A 22,408-nucleotide genomic window follows, 5' to 3' on the forward strand; every position below is an offset into this window, starting at 1 on the left:
TCCGTGTCCAAGCAGGACAGTGAGCGAGGAGCAAGAATGGCAGCTGAAATGACCAGAGTGTCGGGATTCTCGTGTTTCCTTTTAATTGTCTTCCCTCTCTCTGTGTTCTATTTTCCCGTTGGACTCTCCCTCTCTTCTCTTTTCTTTCCTTTCTTTTTTATTTTTTTATTTCTTTCCGTTTCTTTACAAGGCTGCCCGGAGAGCCAAAGCCGTTGAGCCTTGGGAGCCGCTCATACGCACCCTCGATGACTAGGCTCCCTTGGGGTTGGTCGGGAAGATAACTACCACTGAAAGAAGTTAAAGAACCCTAAGTAGCAAGAATAGCGTCTCCGCGGTAGATCTTGACGGGACGAGTCAGAGGATGATTTGCTACAGGGAGTCTAGACGGTGGGTGTAGTAGTGGCTCCGGGAAGGCTTTCTGTTGGTGCTGGAAAGGATGCACTGGTACAGGGTCCCCCTGTACAAGACCAGGGGAGCGGAGTAGACAAGCGAATGAAGGCGGAGGGGTGACGGAGAGGAAATGTCAACGGGGAAGAACAGGGAAGAATTGAGCAAGGTAAGAAAAACGAGTAGAGGAAACGAAATGAAAAGAAAAAAGACAAATATTCCAGATTGTAGTCTAGATAGAAAAGCAAGAGAAGGGGAAAAGATTGGTGTCAGAGAAGTTGTCGGAAGCGAAGGACAAGTGAGTGGAACGGGCACACTACACTGTTCAGGTAGAGGGGGGGCCAACAGTTACTGTGGTACATCATTTCAGGTACAGTACAGGGTAATAGGGACAGTATAGCTCTGTCTTTGTTAGTGTTAGTCCAGGTCAACTAATAATGATAATAATAATACGATGATTATTCTGGTTATCATTTCTCTTAGTCAAGGTATCCTCGTTGGTTGACGCAAATGCCTCCATACTTGGGAGATCACCCGAGCCTTGTCAATATCTGGCCCTTGAAAGGACAATCAACTTAATGTTCGACTATTTTCCCGTCCAAATATCGTCTCAGTGTTTGAAATTCAGTTGGAGCAAGGTGGTGTTGACAGATCAGACTGATGCTCAAGGATCCGCATGGATTCTCAACCACGTCGATAGGCTAGAGTGCAGTCAGCTCGAGATAAGACGTGTACTTGATTTGCAGATCTTGATCATGCAATTCACTGCGGAGGATACCTAGTATTCTCATGACATTAATATCTACGTAAGATCATATTGTTCGTGTACCTTGATATGGTAACAGTACGCGTGTCTACATCACTTATTGTGATACACTCGTTCTTGCTAGTTATCGAAGAATCTACACACTACACCTATATCGTTTCATTTACAACTTAAAAGGATGATCGCGTAATCCCAGTTATTATGCCCCGTTCCTTCAACTACCCAAGTAAGCAACATCTCCGATCCAGCATGATCAGTGATTTGCCTTCAGCAGAACGGAGTATCTACGGAGTAGATACCTAATGAGCATCCTCATCCCCCAGGTGGAACTTAGTTTACGAGCCCGTTCCTTGGGAACGGCATTTGTATATAACTTTGTTCTTACTGCCGACTTGTCTTTACCATGCGGGACTGTCTTTTGGCTCACGGAACGGCAGTTCACCTGTTCCTCTTCATTTACAACCTACACACCTTCCCACCGTCGACACCATGGCTGTAAACTTGTGCGTCTATTCTCTATGGAATATGCAGCCCGTGGCATGTGCCGAAGCGTGTAAGAGGACAGTTTCACCATGACATGGCCCGAGTGAATGTTGATTCAATTCACGCCACTTGACCATGGAGGATCCATTATTTTCCACTTCTGTATCGGCCGGACAGTGGCTTTTAGGTTTATTGTCTGCTTTTGGACTGGAGGAAGGAATCCTGAACGTCGATGGAGCCGATGGGGAAGATCGAATCCTGAGTCCATCAAGAACAGGAAGTGGTGCTCCGTAGCTATCCAGAATTAGGCTCTTAGCTGAGCCAGATTCCCACAGGCCTGCAGGGCTTATCTTTAGACTGGACCCAGAGCTCTTTCAATCAGCCATTCGGCGAAATACCTCGTAACCCACTGTGCCAATTCGAGTATCGGGCAACCGTCGAAAGTGGATTCAATCCAACTTCAAAGAGTCCAAAGACATCGAGAATTTGGAGTTGGGGTTTGGGGCAAAGGTCCTTGTCTCTCACATATTTTATTACCATTTAAACTGGTGGTTATGATTATTTACTGCCTCTATGGAGTAATCTCAGTCTTAACTCTGAGTATTAATGTACTTAGGTCTACGGCGCACATCCCGGAGAAAGCCCGACTCTGAGAGCCATGACGATCCGATCTGCGTGGGCACCCGTCCATCATGATATTCGGAATTTCCGGTCCTTGTCCCGTCTCCAGTCTTCTTCAATCTCTTTTCGTTTCTTTCTTTTGTCTGGATTTTGGCCAATCGTCATTGATTGATCTGACAGCCTTATCTCAGCAGCCTCAAACCGTCAATCATGGTTGCTGTGACTGTCTCACCGAGCTGCCATGATCATGATCGTCGCCCTCGGTGACAAATTCCGGGCGAGAGAGGCTCAAGGCTTTTCAGACTCCCTAGCCTCGACACCAACCATGGTCCCGAACTCAATTGGGAGTTGGAAACTCAGAAAAAGACCAGAAGAAAACTAGTAAACCATCAAACCATCTGCCCAATCTGGATAAAGGACCGCTGCAACCAGCATCATTGGCGCGGTTAAGTTCACCAGATCCAGTTTTCCCGAACATATACCGAAATTTTCCAAGGACAGAGATCATCTTTTTTTTCTTCAAAATGTGCTCAATTGCACCCACAAAACAACCATATATTCAACCGAGCTCTATTTTAATCGGCTTGACCTTGTCAATCCATTATTATTGTCCGAATAAACCAGTTACAAATCCTAAGCTGAAAGAGAAACATATTTCGCCAAGGATCATCTAAACGCAAGGTCTCAATGCCACTGTATTTACAAATCAACACAACGTAATCGGTAAGCGAGTGGCCATTGTAAGCCAGCAGCCACCTCATGTAATGCATATAGAATGGCGCTTTTCAAGACCTCAGTATCTCAACAATGTAATGCTAAGAGAGTCTAAAGTTTACAATGTAAACTAGTCTCTTAATGTTTTTATAGGTACGGGGCCTATAAATCTATATTATCTGTTGTCATCCAAGTTAAAAAGGAAATTCGTATTTTGATATAGCTGTATCTGCATATGCACTGTATTAAATACCTAAAATAACCATAAATATTATCATAAAAAAAAGGTATAGCATTCTACATAGTGTATAGTAATGGGATCTAAGCATTAAAGATAAATCCCTAATACTGGTTGCGATACTGAGGTCCTGAAAATTGCCATTTTATATGCGATACATGATGTGGCCGCTGGCTTACAATGGCCTCTTGCTTACCGATTACGTTATGTCATGGACTGACCCAATCGGCAACTGCATCTGCCGCGCATATACTCCTGGTTAGCGGAAACTGGTCTTCTCCATCCAGACTAGCAATCAATCTTAAAGGAGGATCATATTGTCAATTTATTCTCCTAGATTGCGCTTTAATAAGGAGACGAAACAACACCAGCGATTCGGCAGAACCGCAGCAAACCTCTTTCTGGTTCTTCTCCGAAGGGATCGACTAGCGCGCCAACGGTCTGAGACAGGAGTTTAACCAGCTTTAGGCCAAGGTAATAGTAACAGATACTGGCTGATTGGGAATAACACGAAGCATTGTGCGCCCGTCACTACGTATCCAGTACCAGAGGTGCTTGGTTTGGAATACTAAATACGCGCATTCCTATCCTCGGCCGTAGGAATTTCAGGGCAGGAGACTACCTCTCTCGAGTATCAAACTACGCAAATCGCATATGCAGCCATGAAACCTTCTTATATAATACATACCTCGACATAAATAGCGCAATCAATCTTTAATAAATCATTAATCTATACGTCAAGGTCAAGACACTTGGCCATCTGCTCAGTTCCTATAGATAGAGGCACTATCCCTATTCCCTGGAGCATTCTAAAAGTTAAACCGTTGCCGAGAATTAGTCTAGTACTGTCCAGGCCTAATATCAATATCGACTGGAACTAGATCATCAACTAACCAAGCGAGGTTACAGGCGTCGTTATTACTCTTTTTTTGCTTCGCACTTTGCAGCAATTCACGAGAGGATGACCTCGGACGAGGCATATTAGTTCCACCAAATATGAAGCTAATCATCTTCCCGCTGCCGCTGCGGAGCTATCGCGGATATTCAAGGAAGGGAATAGTTTGAGCCTCGGATGCAGAATAATAGCATTGTCTGTTTGAGTAATGTACAATGGCAGATCGGATTACCTAGGTAGATGGACCCTTACACGTGTGCTCGAGTCATGTGTGACAAAAATAAAGAAAATTATAGCCCACAACGAACGAATACTACAAACTAATACAACGTCCTTGATTGATTGTTAATATCTACTACCTTATGGATCAGTGATCACTGACTCTCCACCTTGGTATGACCGTGTGAGGTAAATGGCTCTAAGGATCCTAGTACGTAGCAGCTACTGCCCACATTGCAGTAATATCGACGTGCATGTAGCATGTCTGATCCTCGGCTCCGTTAACCCCACTGACACCTAGCAGTTACTAGGGAACACCAGTATTCCTGAGTCCTCACGACCCATATGATTAAGAAACTCGGAGCTGTGCTCAGCGCTTTGCGTAATGGCTAGATTTGCTAGACAGCATCTAGGGGTTGCACTACCGCCGTTACCGTCCAGGGTCCGCATGCCTCCATTCCCAGCACGGAAACTCCCATCTTGCCCAATTCGAATCCGATTCTTGCTGATCAATCACTTGCAGTTTGCACCGTAACATTGCTGAGTGATCTTTCATGATCGCAGAACCGTTGCCGACATCCCGATGGCGGATGGAGTCTCCCGTCCTTTGGCGCTACCCTGATGCACACATCTGCTGGTGATCGTACGGTAGCGTCGGTTCGAACCATGCAGGTTCCGAAGCCTCGCAAATTGCAAAGCTCATGCAATGACACTTGCATCGTGACAGTTGATGCTACTAGGACTCTCGTGGGAGCTATGATGTTGGTTCGTTCCTGATCCACAGTATTTGTCGAAGCTTGATTCGAGCATCGGTTCTCCGTACTCACGTCCGCCACTGTCTAGTCCTCATCCCTGTCAGCAAACAGACTTTTCTCCCTCTCTGAGAGCATGTGAATATGGCGACTGGACCTGGGCCTAACATGGATGAAGCAAATACAACCATGGATAATCAAGTTTCACTTGAAGTACAAACTACGGACTTCCGTCGAGTTAGGGCCTCGAAGTCGTCTCTGGCCACCAAGTGGACGGCATTGCGTTCATTTAGATCAGACCGACACTGAGGCCTGATCGACAGACAAACCGAACCGAGATTGACCAGAGCTAATCAGCGATCACTGACGGGCAGAATCGTCAGGCGTCAGGTACACCGAGGGAATATTCAAGTGCCTCGCTACCTGTCATAGTATTGTTTAATATGCCGTAGTCTCAGACAAGTATCTAACCTAAGAGAGATGACATACGTGCTGATCTCGCTCTCATCAAACCTGGTTCGGCCCCAGAGTTCCAGTTAATCCACGTATAAACTTACTCAGTTACAGCCAGCCTAAAACGGGTCCAGCTTGGCATCCAATGATCCAAAGCTCTTCTAGCTAATCGCTTGTGGCCACTGTCCAGGTAGCCGTCTATCTAGCCAAGCAGCCAGCAGCCACTTAAACCTCTTGCCTCAACAAGCGACTGTCATAACTGTCGTCATTGTCTCACAGCCGAATACTCTCCCCATGGATATCCGCCATGCAACAGCTCAACAACCACAGCATCTCGATGTAACATGAAAGATAGCATCCAGCCGGTAATATGCGATTCTCTGAAAGAGCATTTTACCCGGAGCCGACGACCAGGATGTACCTAGTCTAGGTAGCCTAGAGACATGCTCGTTAGTTATTCCGTCGTAGTCCGCACATATGGACCCATATCCATTTGCGGCCAACTGCCTGATGAGGCAACCAAATCTGGACCTAAGATCCATGTACATTGCATACGTCCGCAGCACTGGCACTGTCTAGCCATCCTCTAGTCTTCGGGCCTTCGTATCAACTACCTTAGCAAAGACGCATTGGGCCCTACGGCGCAGTCACCGTCAATGTCAGCCCAAAACACGGACACACAAGCCGAACAAGCTGAGCCACGGCACCACGACCTCCAAATCTCATCGGCAAATAAGTCCTTAAGGGAAGAAAACGGCCAAGGCTGCAGCACCGCAATCCCCAACCGTCGATCCGAAACCTACCCATGACAGAGCTACAACGGTTGGGCAGTCCCGAAGCAAACCGTCCAGACTCTGCCCTGGACTTTTGTTAGTTACAATTGAACGGCCGCCAAGGGCCACGATCCGAATCCTCCAGTTAGCCCAGTCTGTCCTGGAGAGCCAGTCAGAACCCGGCATATATATTAACCTGTTAGTTATCCCAGGCAACATCCTAGACAAATCTGACAAGCGATTTCGAGGACACGAAAAAATGAAAAATTCGAATTAGGGGATGGCGGGGGACGGATCAGCGGTTGTACATATTTCTAAGGTACACAAAATGCGCGGTAAGTACGTTTCTTCCGTGGGTATGAAGAATACATGAGACTACGGAGCCTGTTTGGATGACGGATGTCGCATGCGCAGAAGCGAGCAGGCAAGCACGCAACCATAGCTGCCAGTGCCGGGGTTGGTGGTGTAGATGCTTGTGATTGTGGGACTATATATAGACAGATACCTCGAACCGAAGCAACGAGCGACGCTATTAGACGGTTCTCGAGACCGGTCCTCAGAGAGGTAAATTATCGGGAACCATCGGCCGACTAAAATAACCGAGCCTCTGAACGACCGTCAGCACCCTGTTTAACTCGCTGGATTATATGTCGCATCCATGGCTATAGTCCATTGATGCATATGTCAGTTATATTAAGGCCCAGTCGACCTCCCGTGCAACTCGTATGACGAAACCCTCTAGAGCAGAGTCTAAAGATATTTGCGTGTTTCTGTTCGCGGCCTGCGTTATACTCTTTCAGTATATGTTGCGAGTCGATCGCTACCTTGAGACTTATTTGAAGGGGATTATGGACCGGGGTTGAGATGAGTAGATTGTTTTGGATAAGTATGGTGGCAGAAGCTTAGTCTACTTACTCCTGACTTCTTCTTCTGCTGGATACAGATTGTCAATTAGCCAAGCTCGTGTCAAAGCTCCGAGGTGCGGCTTTTTACGTTGCCGTGGAGAAGATATTGAGAAAGTTCGTGGTTACAATGATACCAGGACCAATTACTCATACTCAATCATATTAACATAATGGGTATTGCAAAAGCATAGATTCATTTGCGATGGCTACCTTTTTAACCGTAGTAAAAAAACAAACTCGTGTCAGACCCTAATCATCCCAGACCAAATTTACTCCTCGCGGAGGGTGTTCATGAACTCCTTGGAGGGATGAGCAGGCTTCTCAGACTCAACAGGCTTCTGGCCCAGCTTCTCTTTGGAGAAAGCAGCGGCGTAAGGGTTGAGGCGGAGCATGACCTGCTTGTTGCGCAGAGGGTTCTTCTTCTGCACAACGGTACGCTTGGTGCGAGCCTCGCCCTTAGGAGCGCGCAGCACGGACTGGATTTCAGAGGAGTTGATCAGGCGGGCCAGATCGGCGTTGGCAACGAGGTTCTGGGGCAGGACGTAGTCCTTCTTGAGAGCAGCAGGGGTGGTGGTGCTGCCGTAGACCTGGTCAAGGGCCTCGAAGGCAGAGGAGGTCCAGACGATGAAGCGACCGAGGTGACCACCGGGGGCGAGCTGGAGGAGGTTCAGGGAGAAGACGGAAGAGGTCTCAACACCGGGGATGTTGCGGAAAGCACGGACGAGCTCCTTGCCGTCAACCTCGGGGTTGTAGACGACGAGGGGACCGCGGCGCTGGCGGAAGCGGCGGTTCCTCATCTTACCCTTACCGGCGCGCATCTTCTTGGACTTCTGAACCTTGACAAGGTCGGCGCCGGCACCGACAGCCTTGAGCAGGGCAATGGCGGCCTTGGTCTTGGCAACGGCGGCGTTCTCGAAGGTCTTGGACTCAACGACCAGAGGAACCTCGGGGACGTTGGCAATGCGGTGACCGCGAGCGAACAGGAGAGAAGGAACGGAAGAAGCAGCAAGGGCGGAAGCAGTAGCGAAGCGCCTGTAAAATCCTTGTTAGCCATTCAACACTCTCAATCCTCATTCGAGCGCCCTTCATCCGACCACTCGATTCGTAGAAAAGAATTGCATACTTCTGTCCGAGGTTGACCTTCTGGTGCCACTTTCTCCAGACCTTGGTGGGAGCGAACATACGACCGGAACGGCACTGGTTACCGAACGCAGCCTGACCAGCACGGTGAGTACCACCACCAGAGACACGAGGGATACGAGCGACGGCACGACCTGCACTCAGAATAAGTACTCTGTAGAAAAACTCCCATCGCAATTGGTCCCCCCAATCAAGCAAATTTCAACATACCGGTACCCCAGGACTCAGCGGAAGTCTGTTCACCAGCCTTCTCGCTCACGGCATAAGGCTGTCTCTTGTTCTTCGCCATACCGGTGTGAACCTGCCTACAATCAAAGTCAGCCCGATAATGATCTCTTCTCCATTTCCCTTCCTCGCGCCTTTCTTCTCTCCCCCTGTAGTTTCTGGATTGTGGTAGGCATACTGGACGATATCAGGACGGATGGGCGCAGTGAAGACAGCAGGCAGGGGCAGAGTAGCCCCGCTGGGCTTGCCATCAGCCGTGGCGATAGTGACGGTAGGGCGGGACGCCATTGTTGTCGACGGTGAGCTGGTCGTTGTCGTCGTTTTCGGAGTTGAAGATCGAGTCTCAAGCTCACGATGTGCTGAGGGAAATTTTCGCTTAGCCCGCGCTCCCGCCAGTGGTGGGTGCGAGAAACCCTAAACCCTTCCTTGCCGTTTTTGGTTGGCTCGCTGCCGAGCGCCAAGACATGTCCAGCTGTACCCTGTACGATAACAACGCCAAACTCATCCATTACAGAACTTGCTCTCTGACATTCGATTAATGATAATCGGTTCAATACGCCAGCAAGTGTCATATCTGAATCTGCGTATTCTGTATCCTGACGTTGCCGTTGAGTTTGAACACGATTTGCGGTATACGAGGCGATGCTGTGCCAAGAAAACAGCAATTCATTGACCGAATTTTGCTTATTATGATCATGACATTATCCATGACGATCACAAGTCACTCGGAATAGCTACGAATTCTTTGAAGACTACAGAAAAAATTGCGCCAATTGCTCATTTCTATTCAAGTATCGCTAGCAGACTCCCGCCTAATGAATAAGCCACATTTAACGCCAGGAAATGTTCTTCATTGCTTAGGATGGTACAGGAGCCAGGATAGGCAAAGAATGAGATTGACAAAAAAGGGTCCATTGCAAACTTCACTTGCTTGCGAACGGAAACGAAAGTAGAGAAAATGTTTTGTTTGCGTCAAAACTTCTTGTTTTGCTGAGCGGACGTATTTGACCTTTCATTTAAGAGTAGACGATTGCTTGTCGCCCGAACCAGCGGAACGCAAACGCACTCTTCCCATGAACGTCGAGCTTAAGCGTGGCGGTGACCACCGTGAGCGCGCTTCCTGTGGCGCATGGCGTTGATCATGCGAGGCTTCATAGCTGTGGCCGAGATGGCAAAATTCGCGTTCTGGCCGACGGTGCACTGAGTACCAGCCGCCATCTGTTGAGCTGGGGTCCATTGACCGTTGGCGCAGCGCTGGAAGGAAGAGCCGTCGATGCAGTTCCAAAGACCCTCGGTGCTGCAGGAACCAGACAAGGCTCCAGAGCTCGAGGAAGAGGAACCGGACTCAGAGCCACTACCGGAAGACGAAGACGAGGGGGCGGCGGACGCCGTAGGCTGCGCAGGGACGACAGTAGCCGAAGTAGGAGCGAAGACACCGGGAGCGCCTTCAGACTCGGCAGGCTCGCTGCTGCTGGGCTCAGGCTCAGCGGTGGGAGTAGCAGTAACACCGACAGATGCGCCAGTGCTGACGCTGACACCGGCACCGGCACCAGCTGGAGTCGAAGAGGAGCTTGCAGCAGTGGAAGGAGAGCTAGAACCACCGCTGACAGTCCACGCGGGAGTACCAGAGCACGCAGCTTCACCAGCGGCCTGGAGGTTGCTCGGGTTTCCGTCGTGCTCGACAACATCACCAGGGTTGGGGAAGCGAATGTCAACGCCCTCTTTGGTGGTGCAACCGTTGATGTTGGCGACGAACATGGCGGGAAAGTTGGAGGAGCGCTTCTCAACCTCGACCTCCTTGGCGACAGGGGCTGCATCGCGCTTGGTGGAGCCGCTGGTGACCGTGATGGGAGCACAGTTCATGTACATCTCACGGTTACCGATGCGGTTGAACCAGGTCCAGGCCAGAGTATATTTGCCGGGCTCAATGCCAGCCGGGATGGTGTAGTTGAATTCGAACGGATCCGCGGCTCCAGCACCACCCGACATGTTGCCGTCCACGTTGGCAGGACATCCACCTTCAATAGACTTGATGACCATCCAGGTGGAGTCCTTGGACGGCTTGAGGTCGGTGGTCAAACTGACCTGGCAAGAACCACCGCCGTGCGTGGCGCTGCCGGTGAAAGTCAAGGGCATAACCTCACCGATCTGAGCGACGGTCTCCTCCGAAGGAGGCACGAAGGCGTTGTCCCGGAGCTTGCAGGGGAAGTCACTTCCGTCAGCAGCGAGAGGGGAATTGTTGAGGCTCGAGTCGCTGTAGGGAGCGGGTTTGCTCATCTTCATATGAGCTTCGACTGCAGAGGCACCGAGCATGGCAGCAGCCACGAGACCAGACTTGGAGAACATCATTTTGACAAGGGAGTGTCGGTTGTTCGACTTTCAGAATGACTGTTTGACAGCTGAAATGAAGGACTGGCTGCAAGGCGTTCTGATCGTACCAGACGACTCAGAAATTGTAGAGACTGGGAAGAGGAAGCTTTCTAGGGATTGAAGTTAGCCAAGGAGGAAGCAAACGCGAGAATGTTAAGAGATTTTTAAAAGTCCTCAACAGCAACACCTCGTCATTGATATGACAGTGACAGTAGTCCCCTGGCCCGCCTCTATGCATTTGATCCACAGAGACCAACAATAGAGACCGATCACAAGGACATTGTAAGAGACAAGAGGAGAAGACGTTGAATAGGAGAGTAGGTAATAGAACAATACCTTTGTAACGATCTCAGAAGAATCAGCGAGACCGTTCAATTGTCCTGAGAAGGAAAGCTTTGTGTAGTTGTCTGACACTTGTGTTTCTCTGCTTGCAGGAAAAGGAATGTAGGGGTCTGCCACAGGCAAAACACCAGAGTTTTCTAAAAGGAATGAAGAAAAGAAAGACAGGAACTGGCCTGTAAGAGACTGTCGAACAGTGGTAAGTCTAAAACCGAAGCGCTCAGCGTTATGCGGAAAGAAAGTCTGCGAAGAGAGATCATTTCAGGATTATATAGAAGGCATTCACCTCACTGACTACCGTAGTGGGGTTAGACATCAGTGGCCAGTAAACCGATGCGACGAGAGAAGTTCCACTTGGTTGATTTCATTTTTTCTACGAATCTCCATCTCTGCAGGGTTCTCGAATTACTCAGGTCCAACAATAATCCAGCAATGTCGAAAGGCATTGCCAAGGAGCCCCAGGCGTGCTACTCCGTACTGCCGTACAGAAAGAACATCTGGATCCTCAATGGATGCAACGGGGACAACCTGAAACATCTAACAACACGAAACTCCACTCGCACATTTTGTTCGGTCGATCTGTCGAATTCGGGTACGCAGCGGTAGCATACGCCACCGGATTGGAATTCTCAGCCGGACCCCCTCTGCTGGAGACGCGCTGAATCGAGCTGAGTGGCTGTTTAGATTTGCCAGGGGAGAATGTGCATTGACGCATTGTATCGAGTCAGCGATCAGCATGCTGAGGGCGCCAAGATACCGCAGGTACATTTGGACGTGGATGTCGCACCATTAGCCAAGGGCAGCGTACCTGACCTTAGCTGGAGGTGCACATTGGCTGGGGACATTTGGCTGGTGGGCGCTTTGCGAGGACAGTGATGGCAAACAGCGGATCGGCGGCCAATCAGATCGAGAGTGGACATACCTTTGCCTATTATTTATGATCCTCCGTGAATTATAGTTCATTTAGAGGGAGTCGGTGGGACAATATCAAGACAGTGATATTATTCAATAAATTATTGTCTATGGTTGAGGTAGTATCTGTTACTGATACTTATTCAGAGAGAAACAGGTCAATGGTCAATGGCATTGAAGCCAATCTCGTTTGACCAAGCGTATAGTAGATAGGTGGAGTGAATCAATATATGTTCATTTGACAGGATACACTTGGCAACCAGCGCTCCAAGCCTATATGGATCTGCAATTCTACCTAGTGCCAAAGAGATTATTATTGATGACTCAAAATCAGGCAATTACATCGCTGGGACGAAGAATACCTCTATTGGCCATTCTACAAAGCCGTGGTGGACGGCCCCATTTAATACCAGGTCTCTACAGGATGTCTCACTTTCCTCAGGCCACGGGATAGAGTAGTATCTGAAAGTGATCAGATACCAAGATAGAGTACCAACGTTGCATAGAATTCAATTGCCCAGACGCTTGCTTGGTTGACATATCCCGGTCCCAGACGTAGGCTATTCGGTGCTCTCTCAATGGTGCGGCTTAGCGCCTTCTGACGTGGGCTCGACTTTCCAACGTTAACTACAGCACCATGGCCTGCAAGTTGATGTCATTGGTCACAACTTTGGGTTTGCCAGCAGGAAGGACTGATCATGATCAAGATAATACTATGCTTACAAAACAAGCTAGATAGGTTGACAGGATAGTAGTATGTATCTAGAAATTGAAAGTCCAGCCTCCACTTCCAGCCATGGATCAATTCTCCGCATCCGACCCATGAGGCGAGATTATCTGGAACCAACCGACGGGAGTTTCAAGGTGATCACAGATTCACAAGCATGTGAAGTCAAGTGGAAATCAATACCAAGAAACACATCTCGCTTTAAATTAGGCCATGATCAAGCGAAAGCGGTGTTTCAAGGAGTCAGGTTGTCCATACTGGAGACTCAATCACGACCGATGAGCTTGTGGAGGCTTGGCAAGTAACCTCATGTTTCAGATTGATGTTTCCAATTACCGTGTGGTTCCTTCCCGCCTCGGTACTTGTTCCCTCGCCAAGGGAGACTGAATGCAACCGATAAAGTAGTGGGTTGCTATCTACGTATTTAGCGAGATGATCAGTTGACTGATCAAGTCAGATGATCGAGTCTCGATGCGAACACAATATCTAAGGTAGGAATGAGTGTTGCTCCGCTGTCAAAACTACGGTAAGATATTTTGATAAGACGGATTCCAGTTGCGATGATTTCATCTGCACAATCGGGCCGCAGAGTGCCTTGTGTGACCAGCGGATGTATCATTTGCATCGCGTCGGGTAGGTAGGTACCACATGGTCTTTGCAGCCCATCTATCTACCTGTCCGGCACGGTGTCGTGCTGTACTATCCTGTCCACTTCCATTTATAAGAATCCAGCTGGCAAAATAAACGTGGTACCTTCCACTCGTAGGTTTATTCAACTCGGTTGGTGATAGGTTTGAGCAGATATTAAGGTCGACACACTACTTGGGATTAATCTCTTCGCCTTTCATGTGATGTGGAGTTATGAGCTCCCAAATGTCACCTCAGGCCATGAGCCCGGTATGTACCTGGGACTAGGCATCAGTACAGCATCGAATGGTACTGATTTGGCTGGCAGGGTCACGCTTGATCAGACCAGTCACTAAGCTGTCCCTAGCGTGCTCGTCTGTTTCAGCAGCTTCGTCGAGGTGAGAACTCAATTGAGTACATTGTCAAGTGGTCCCATAATCGAATGTTAGGCACCATTCGTATTCAAGGTCTTCAATCATCCTGGTGAAAGTGAGCCAAGCTCCCAGACTCGTCTAGATCGTCAAGGGTCTGTTTCGAAGATTATTCCGTCCGACATTGCTGTGGATCAGCTCAGCCGTTTTGTTAATGGTTTGACTGTCCATCAGACTGTCGCATTCAGCCTTTTAGCGTCATGAAGTGCTGGAGCTCTCGCGGACCATGCAGTGTTCTTTGAGAGAACCGATTCTTTCCCCTGGGCGCTCGTCGGGAGCAGCCGTAGCTCCAATAGACCACCATAGCTAAATGCCAGGATAGCAAATCATCTCAGAGTCATGTCCTGTGCAGAGGAAGGGCAATCATTTCTTTCCTTTCTTTCGACCCTTTTCCGCAGTCCCTGTAGACTCCTTGACGAACCCACCCTTGATCAAAGCATCCCGACCGACGGCGTTGATAATTCGAAACCGGTCCGGCCCAAGGAGAATCCCACCGTACCATCGCGATACAACGACAATCACATCCCACACATCCATCAACTGCATGAGGTGGAGCAATCGCCCACCCGCAGCCGTCTCCCCGTCATCGTCGCAGTCCTGCACAATCATCTCTGCGGACTCGCCCTTCCCGTTCGCCGGTCTCTGTTGTCTAATACGCCAAGCGCTGATATTGTGCGTCGCAGCAGCAACCTTCTTCTCCGTCACCAGTAGATGATCCAGATACTGTTGAGCCTGCTCCAGGCTGGTAACATGGGCGGCCCGTCCTAGAAACACAGACTTCTTCTCCGTCACCACATCCGACAGCACCCAGTCAGGGGGACTGTCCAGCCCAAATGCATCTTGCAGTGAGAGGGTCGCAATATCCTCCGCGTCCAGCGCGGAGGACGCCCTTGTCTCTGCCTCTGCTCCCTTCTTCTCGCTGTCCTGGTTCTTATTGCTGCTGCTGTTGCCGCCCAAACTGAGTTCTTGGAATGCCTCGACAGCTTCGTTGATGACATCAAACAAGCAAACAGCGCCGGGCTGGTATGTTCTCCCTACAATATCCTCCAGTACATCCACGGCTATCTTGCCCTCACCCCGTGCACCGGTGGATGCCGTCCCGAGAATCTTCGGCGGGGTATCCGGGTATGACGCATCGAAACCGAGAAGGAAGGATAGATAGGGATGCTCGGGGATTTGCAGTTTGACCGTAGTGTTTGACAAGTCGTCGGGTCCGGAGCCGCCCAAGTCTAGTGTTGAATTGGCTGTTGTTGCCGATGCTAATGTTGCTGCGCGGTGTACGGTGATGGTGTCGGGTTCGTAAATCGCATTGATGGCTTCGATCTCTTCGGCGAGGTCGGTATTCGGAAGCGATCCAATCGCTGATGTCATTATGTCCGTAGCCTTAGGATGAGGTATCTAGACAATTGCTCGAGGCGTATAGACTATGAGTCGTAGTTTCCATGGTGCATCAGTTTGCAGTCGGATGGTCACATGACGTGACTCGTGAGTTTGGGATAGCTTCCACTCTGCAATTATTCAAGCGATTATGGATTGATTCTTCGGTGGCATTCTACGCAGAAACAGTGTTCTTATTCTGACTTCACTGCATATTAAGCAATTTTTAACCAATGATGCTCCTTTTGAGGGGATGGTTGTGGCCAGTTCACTGTTGTTTTGGCATTGCATTTACTCCGCAAACATATATTTTAGGTGTAAAGGTAGGCAGTACCTCTGCAAAACATGCTAATATCTATCATTATGAAGGATGACTGATCCACGGCTTTGTAAAGGAGGATATCTCCTAAATGGGGTCTCGAATCTTGACTAATACTGAAATCGCTCAACCAAATCGCCTTGATGCTATTATAAACATTTAACAACCAATTCCCATCATATTTCCAACGCCTTCTACCTGCAAATTCCTAAACTTCTGCGATAATTCCTCAGTATCATCCAAGCCATCCAGATCCTTCCTTTGCCAGAATGCGCGGAAACCCTCCACCAGTCTGCTGGTAAGCATCGCCACATCCTTCTCAGGCATTGGGGCAAAACATAGGCGGAAGTACTGCCAGGCTTGATCCAAGGCCTTTTCTGAGGGCGCAAACAAGTCGCCTGGAACCATAAGACACAAAAATGGCTCCTGTGTCATGTGCACCCACACCGCCTTGGACAGCGTTTCGAGCGAGTATTTCTCATACAGAGGATGGGTATTGAAGTGTACCTTGATCCAGACAAACATACCCCCCATGGGCCAAGTGAAGTCATACATTTGAACTTTGTCAATCACCTCCCAGCCACTTTCCTCGCTCGACTCGGAGGGCTCTGATCCGTCGCCTTTGATGACATACTTGCCTTCTTCAAGACTGATGCACATGGCCTGCATGCGCCGCTCATATGATCCTCGAAGGCCCTCAAGCCAGCGAACCCAGCCATCCATCTTCCAGCCCGATTTGTTTTTGCTTTTGGGGTCAGTAACATATTCATCACCTTGTTGACCTAGGATCATCCCCGACACCATGGCCTGGACAAAACCGGATGGAAATTGTGTCGAAGTCTCAGTGAGACGGGTGATCCTCTCGATGACGGCAGGCTGTGCAGTAATCCAACCCAAGCGGCAACCAGGCGCAATGGTCTTGGAGAAAGTGTCCAATCGAATGACTCGTCCATCTGTATCTAGAGACATAAACGATGGCACAAGAGAGTCCAAAAATGGGTACCCGGACGATTTTCCGTGAGCATTATAATTTTGCGTGATAAGTGCCTCGTCAATGGGTGTGTTACGGTAACGAGCTGCCATTCTTTGAGCAGAGGGATACTGCAAATTCCAATACGGATCGTCCTCGACGATGATAACGTCGTACCGCTGGCATAGAGCGTAGATCTCTTTCCTGCGATTGACTGACATGGTACCTCCCGTAGGATTTTGACCAATCCTGCAGCCGCGTGAGAAAGAGCGGAACCGTTAGCTGGCATCGCCTGCACCAAGTATTGCAACGACCAATAACGGTCTTGACTGACGAACTTACGTGATGGTGTACAACAAATGAGGACGACGTCCTTTGCGGTAATCCCAGTTTTCGAGAACATCGGCCAGACCACCTTTGCCGTATGCCAGTATACCTTGGGCATCCATAGTGACCGCGGCTATGTTGAGACCACGAGGCCGAGCTGTTTGTATGGCATTCATGTAAACAAACTCCTCGCAGACGATGCCTTCACGCTGTCGAATCGGATCCCTATCTGGAGTCCAAATGTTTGTGAAAGTTTCGATAACTTTGTTGAATCCATCGGTCGCACCGCAGCTGAGCAGAGTTTCTGGACCACCCGCATACGGCACATTGGGGTGCAGATGCTCCCTTGTGAAATTCCGAACGAATGATGCCATAGGAGGTAATCCTTGTGCCGTGCCGTACTGCAGGGCAGTGGTGATGTCGATTTTCTTTTCCAAATCGTCCGTTTTGCTCTCTTTGGGGACAAGCACGCGCGTTAGTGAATCTGTATCTTTCTGCGGCGCCGATTTGCCGTTGTCCGGGTTAGGGCCGAAACGCTGAGGATGAGCAACGGCAGCTTCTAGCGTGTCATACGGGAAATATGAAGCGTGAGGCATGCCTGGAGGAAATGAGTCAAATGTATTGGTTTAAACGATATTATCAGAAAGAGCTCGCCCTGCATACCGCCAGAGAGGTTTCCCATGCCCGGGATGACATAGTACTTGTATAATCTCTTGAGATTACTCGACTCACGCCGAGCTGTAGTAGAGGAGAAGTGATGTGACAAGTCCAATGGAGCGGACAGCTCCTTTTGCTTCAACCGAGCCATCTTGAGCAATCAAGTCCTTTCACAGCAATTTGATGAGGGAAATAGTGAATGGGGGAAAAGAAAGACAAGCACCAGGTCAACCAGGGGATAAGAATCAGGGCACCCTGATAAAGGGACCACGGATCCTGCCCGTTATCTCCTGCTGGTCGACTACTGGAGAATCATCATAAATGTCATGATTGATAAGCAGCCTCAACGGCTAGATAGTGGGCCATCTGGGGGCGCCGTTGCTGGCCCTGCCTCTTGGCGTCGGTAATTTCCTACGTATCTACCTATCTCATCTCTTGTGTGCGATTGCTAATCCGGCGAATGATTGCTCAGAGGACCGTAAAATAGGATCAGTCCAAAGAATATCCGCGGAAGCACACTCAACGCTCGATTTGAATGAACAGTGGTCCAAGTCGGATACATTGATGAGCGCGGTCGTACTGCGGGATGGTAAAGCATCGTAAGAACGTGGGGTGTCAACGATCAAACAAGCATGATAGCATCGCATCAACAACTAGAGAGAGATTAGGATCTACTTGGCAGATATCTAACCAGTGTTTGACGTGCGGCAATCGTTGGCAATTGTATTACAACTGCATTTGTGCTAAGAATGATGTAGATCTGGGGAAATCCAAAGCTCCACATTTTCATATGTTGATAGTCATAGTACATCTCTGCATACATCGATCTGTTTAAAGTCTCACCAGTCCGCTACAAAGGGCTATTTTATCTTTCTTCACCAGCGAATAACACTACTACTCCTTCCCAATCCTATCCGAATATCTTTCTTTGCCACCTCCAAATATCTTTCGCGCCACAAGCTTAGATAATCCTGTGTGATAGGCTCTTCTCAAGACAGCTGACAGGCGATGACTAAGGCCGCTGTCGATCTTCAGTCGGACAATGGCATCCCCCCGCCAATTCTTGCCCGACTCTCACCTTTCCATCGTTCTATTCTTTGGATAACCCAATATACCCTCATTATCATCTGTAACGTTGGGGGACATGCCTTTCTATCCCGGAAGAGAATGAATGGTGTTCTTTCAATGCTGTGAAATTCATTCTTTTTACTACTAGTCGTCTTGCCCCCACTCTGGCGATCTTATCGGCTTCTATCGATTAGCCTTCTTGTTCCGCCGACTCCCAGTCTTGATATTGATATCTGTCGCTGGCTTGATATATATTTTATAGAGACATCTCACAATGATTGGTGAAGGTCCCGAGGACGGTTTCCGAGTCTATATCCCACCAGTGGTCGACTCCGAGAATCGTGATGCGGATTCCGATGCTTCCGACGACTGTTTGCTCCCTCGAGATGAAGAGACCGGCTCCAGTTATGTTCCCGTCTGGTTACGGGAATCCTCCAAGTCGTTTCGCTGGGGCTGGGTCCCTCTGCCTATTCGAAAGGTTGGACGCGCTACTGCGAACTGGGTGAAGGGCCCGAGTCCTCCACATTCGCTGCTGCTGAAACCGCTATTCCTGCAAATCCAAGAGCTTCCGGTCCGTTATCTGGACCGATTCTTCCCTAAGCGGAAGCACAAGATCTCCTTACTTGTACTCCTCTATATCGCTTGGTTTACTCCTTGGACCATTGTTCTGCTTCAATCTCGCTCGGCTGGCTACATCGAGGGGTATGGACGACCGCAAACCCTTTCGTGTTCGACGACCTTTTGGTGAGGATGCCTTGCTTGATATGTGTTTAAGAGCCTGTTCTGACTACCTATCAGGGAGCATGGAAATGGATGCGGTCTCAACGGGAACGATTGCCGTCCGTTTTCTGCCTCGACCGTTGCCTTCCGTTGTCCGGCAAACTGTCACGATGTCAAATTGTTGCAACCTCACACCGTTGGCAACCAGACTTACAGCTACCGAGGACTAGTCGTCGGAGGACCACAAGCAGATTCATCCGAGCCCGGTGTTTACCGAGCTGACAGTTTCGTGTGCCAGGCCGCTATCCATGCTGGTGTCATTACGAACGCAGTTGGCGGCTGCGGTGTTGTGAAGCTAGAAGGAGCGGCGCACTCATTCCCTGCTTCGAAACAGAACGGGATTCAGTCTGTGGGCTTTCCGTCGACTTTCCCAAAGGCCTTCAGCTTCGTCGACCTGGCTTCCTCCCAGGCTACTTGCCCAGCAGATCCAAGATGGACTCTCCTGGGCATAACCATTGCCGCCCTCACACTTCTGTGGCTCTTCTCGACGTCGCCGCCTGTCCTGTTCTTCAGCACCTTTTCCATGCTCTTTTGCCAAGTGGGGTTGGTGTCTGATCCGCCGTCGATTCCCCAGTTCGCCGACCTTGTGTCCACTCTACTTGCGCGGTTATTACCAGCATCATTTGTAGTCTACGTGCTGTACAAGTATTGCGCGCGTCCTCTCCTGACGCCCCTTTCTCAGCCAAAGTTCCAGTTTACCAAAACATTCTTATACTTGCCACCCGCTTTCATCGGCGCTTTGAACAATTACACTTTTGCGAGATTGATTCCGCTGGAGAGACTGACCCCTCATGATATTCAGCAGCAACCGGGAGCGAAATTGGCGTTGGCTCTGGTGATTCCGACCGTGGTCCTAGTTATCCTCAGCCAGGCCTGGCAAATCCGCCAGGGTGGCCTGATGCCGCATTATCTCAAGGTGTACTGTACCATGGGTCTCATCCTCCTGATTCTGCTTCCACTACCCGGGCTCCGTCTTCGGATTCACCATTACATTCTTGCCATCCTGCTGATGCCGGGGACGGGATTTCCCACGCGACCGTCGCTGATATATCAAGGGCTGCTACTTGGGTTATTCATCAATGGTGTGGCGCGCTGGGGCTTCGCATCCATCATTGAGACACCGACAGCCTTAGGAGAGCTACCGGGCTTTGACGGAGTCAAGGGTTGGTGGGGGTCAACATACCCCAACATCACAGAGGCGTCTGTCATTATTTCGCTTCCTGATGCGGGCTCCCCCGGGTATCGTGGCAATGGTAACATCACTTTCGAGCTATGGGAGAGGGAACGCATGGCTAAGCTCGATGTCGACGGAGTCAGCGTTTTGGTCAATGATGTGGAACGCTGGCGAGGGTACTTGGACGAGGATAAGCGCGGAGAATTCACTTGGCACCGACATGGACATAGTGGTCTCGAGTTGTTGCACGGTTCTACGATTGAGAGTGACCCGGACGCCGGCGTCGCTGTCACCGATGCGAAGGATGACGAGAAACCCGAGGATCTCTTCTTCCGCTTCGCCTTCCTTCGAGGAGCTGAAGCGGGCAAGTACGGACCAACAGGTGTTTGGCTTGAAGACGGGTCGTGGCTCCCACCAGCGCCCCCGAAGGCTTAGATGTGATACCCTGATATATCGTACCTTGGTTTATGATTTTGACGACAAAAGACTCGGTTAGATGGTATAAACGATTAGATACATTCTTATGATAGGGTTGGATATTAGGCGCTGTTCGGAGGATATTCATTGACAAGACTATGACTTCTTATCCCGCGTTTGGTTCTCAATTGATTTCGATCTATCTCCGCATCCTTCTCCAACAGTCTAGCAGCAGTATTCTCGTCATACATCTATTCATTTACTCCGTAGTTTACTTTTTCAAGCACAACCAGTCGCAGCAGCTCCCACTTCGGTCGGATAAACCGCCGTCTGACCCGGCTGCTCACACTGGCAACTCTTAGTCGTCGTAGGAATGCCCTCACTGGCACACGCCGCCGGCGAAGTAATACAATACTCAGCGGTGGAGGTGGCAGTGGTCATCCCAGCAGGACAATTACTCGACGGCATGCAGAAGGTATCCACAGTCGACCGTCCAGGCAGCAGGGTCGCACTGTACCACTGATCCATGGCGCAGGAGCACGACACGACTATCATTCACCACATTAGCCTCTTCATCATGCCGGGACCCCGAAGAGAAGGCGGGGAGGGGAACTCAAAACTCACTGCTAATCGTCGTACTGGTCGTCTCGCCCGCCAGCACACCCTCATACAGCGTCGACGTCCTCCACGGGATCCCGCCGTTCGAGCACTTGGTTGTAATCCAGCTCGCGTCAACGGGGTAGCACGTCGAGGCCTCTATGCAGTGCCCTGGGTGCCAGACGCCTGGAAAGTAGCCCGCCGAGCAGGAGATTGGGGGAGGCGCGCTGTGGCAGTAGGAGACTGGGGTGCCCATTGTGCAGTCTGTTGTGTGGAGGAGGGTGGAGCCTGGTCCGCAGGTTGGGGTTGAGGCTGGGGCTGTGGTGATGGAGGCTGCTGCTGTTGTTGTTGCTAGGGTTGTTGGTGTTTGGGTTGGGGTGGGGGATGGGAGGGTCGAGGCCGAGACCGAGACGGCTGCGGCTGCGAGGAGGAGGTGGAGGATAGTTGCGGCCATTTTGATGGTGTTCAGGCTTCTTTTTTTGGGTTACTGAGTGGTTTGGAGTGATTTGTGAGGGAGGGATTATGAGGGGAGGTCGTCTTTATAGTCTTGATTCTATATGTTGGTTTTTTTTGACAGGGTACAAGGAGGTAGTAATGCGGAGTACGTAGTACCGAGCTATATTTGGTTCAGCCGCTCAGAGCTGAGAGGATGAGTACATCCTTACGAGCTTATCAAGGCAAAATGTCTTAGACATGCAGTGCCAGGGCCGTGACGGCACTTCAAGCAGGCTGTCGAAGCCACCCG

General features: G+C 49.8%; 6 protein-coding genes across 6 annotated transcripts; 1 reads left to right on the forward strand and 5 right to left on the reverse strand.

The window, feature by feature from the left end:
* Positions 1-7,475: 7,475 nt before the first annotated feature.
* On the reverse strand, positions 7,476-8,859 carry Aud_006510 (60S ribosomal protein uL4; the record flags this gene model as incomplete). The annotated part of the gene is made up of 4 exons (XM_043291409.1): positions 7,476-8,238; positions 8,330-8,480; positions 8,557-8,651; positions 8,750-8,859. The coding sequence occupies 4 exons, from the start codon at positions 8,857-8,859 to the stop codon at positions 7,476-7,478; spliced, it is 1,119 nt and encodes a 372-aa protein (XP_043147344.1).
* A 798-nt stretch (positions 8,860-9,657) lies between these two features.
* Positions 9,658-10,920, reverse strand: Aud_006511 (lytic polysaccharide monooxygenase AA11 family protein; the record flags this gene model as incomplete). Its single annotated transcript, XM_043291410.1, has 1 exon — positions 9,658-10,920. One exon carries the CDS (start codon positions 10,918-10,920, stop codon positions 9,658-9,660), a length of 1,263 nt encoding a protein of 420 aa, XP_043147345.1.
* A 3,420-nt stretch (positions 10,921-14,340) lies between these two features.
* Aud_006512 (IMPACT family protein) lies at positions 14,341-15,348 on the reverse strand (the record flags this gene model as incomplete). The annotated part of the gene is made up of 1 exon (XM_043291411.1): positions 14,341-15,348. The coding sequence occupies one exon, from the start codon at positions 15,346-15,348 to the stop codon at positions 14,341-14,343; it is 1,008 nt and encodes a 335-aa protein (XP_043147346.1).
* Positions 15,349-15,832: 484 nt separating this feature from the next.
* Positions 15,833-17,778, reverse strand: Aud_006513 (putative aromatic amino acid aminotransferase; the record flags this gene model as incomplete). The annotated part of the gene is made up of 3 exons (XM_043291412.1): positions 15,833-16,892; positions 16,986-17,568; positions 17,634-17,778. 3 exons carry the CDS (start codon positions 17,776-17,778, stop codon positions 15,833-15,835), a joined length of 1,788 nt encoding a protein of 595 aa, XP_043147347.1.
* Positions 17,779-18,969: 1,191 nt separating this feature from the next.
* On the forward strand, positions 18,970-21,084 carry Aud_006514 (LCCL domain-containing protein; the record flags this gene model as incomplete). Its single annotated transcript, XM_043291413.1, has 2 exons — positions 18,970-19,439; positions 19,494-21,084. 2 exons carry the CDS (start codon positions 18,970-18,972, stop codon positions 21,082-21,084), a joined length of 2,061 nt encoding a protein of 686 aa, XP_043147348.1.
* A 261-nt stretch (positions 21,085-21,345) lies between these two features.
* Positions 21,346-22,117, reverse strand: Aud_006515 (putative secreted peptide; the record flags this gene model as incomplete). The annotated part of the gene is made up of 2 exons (XM_043291414.1): positions 21,346-21,614; positions 21,691-22,117. 2 exons carry the CDS (start codon positions 22,115-22,117, stop codon positions 21,346-21,348), a joined length of 696 nt encoding a protein of 231 aa, XP_043147349.1.
* Between the last annotated feature and the right edge of the window lie 291 nt (positions 22,118-22,408).

Source organism: Aspergillus udagawae (genome assembly GCF_001078395.1).
Source record: "Aspergillus udagawae IFM 46973 DNA, scaffold_4, whole genome shotgun sequence".
Lineage (NCBI taxonomy): Eukaryota > Fungi > Ascomycota > Eurotiomycetes > Eurotiales > Aspergillaceae > Aspergillus > Aspergillus udagawae.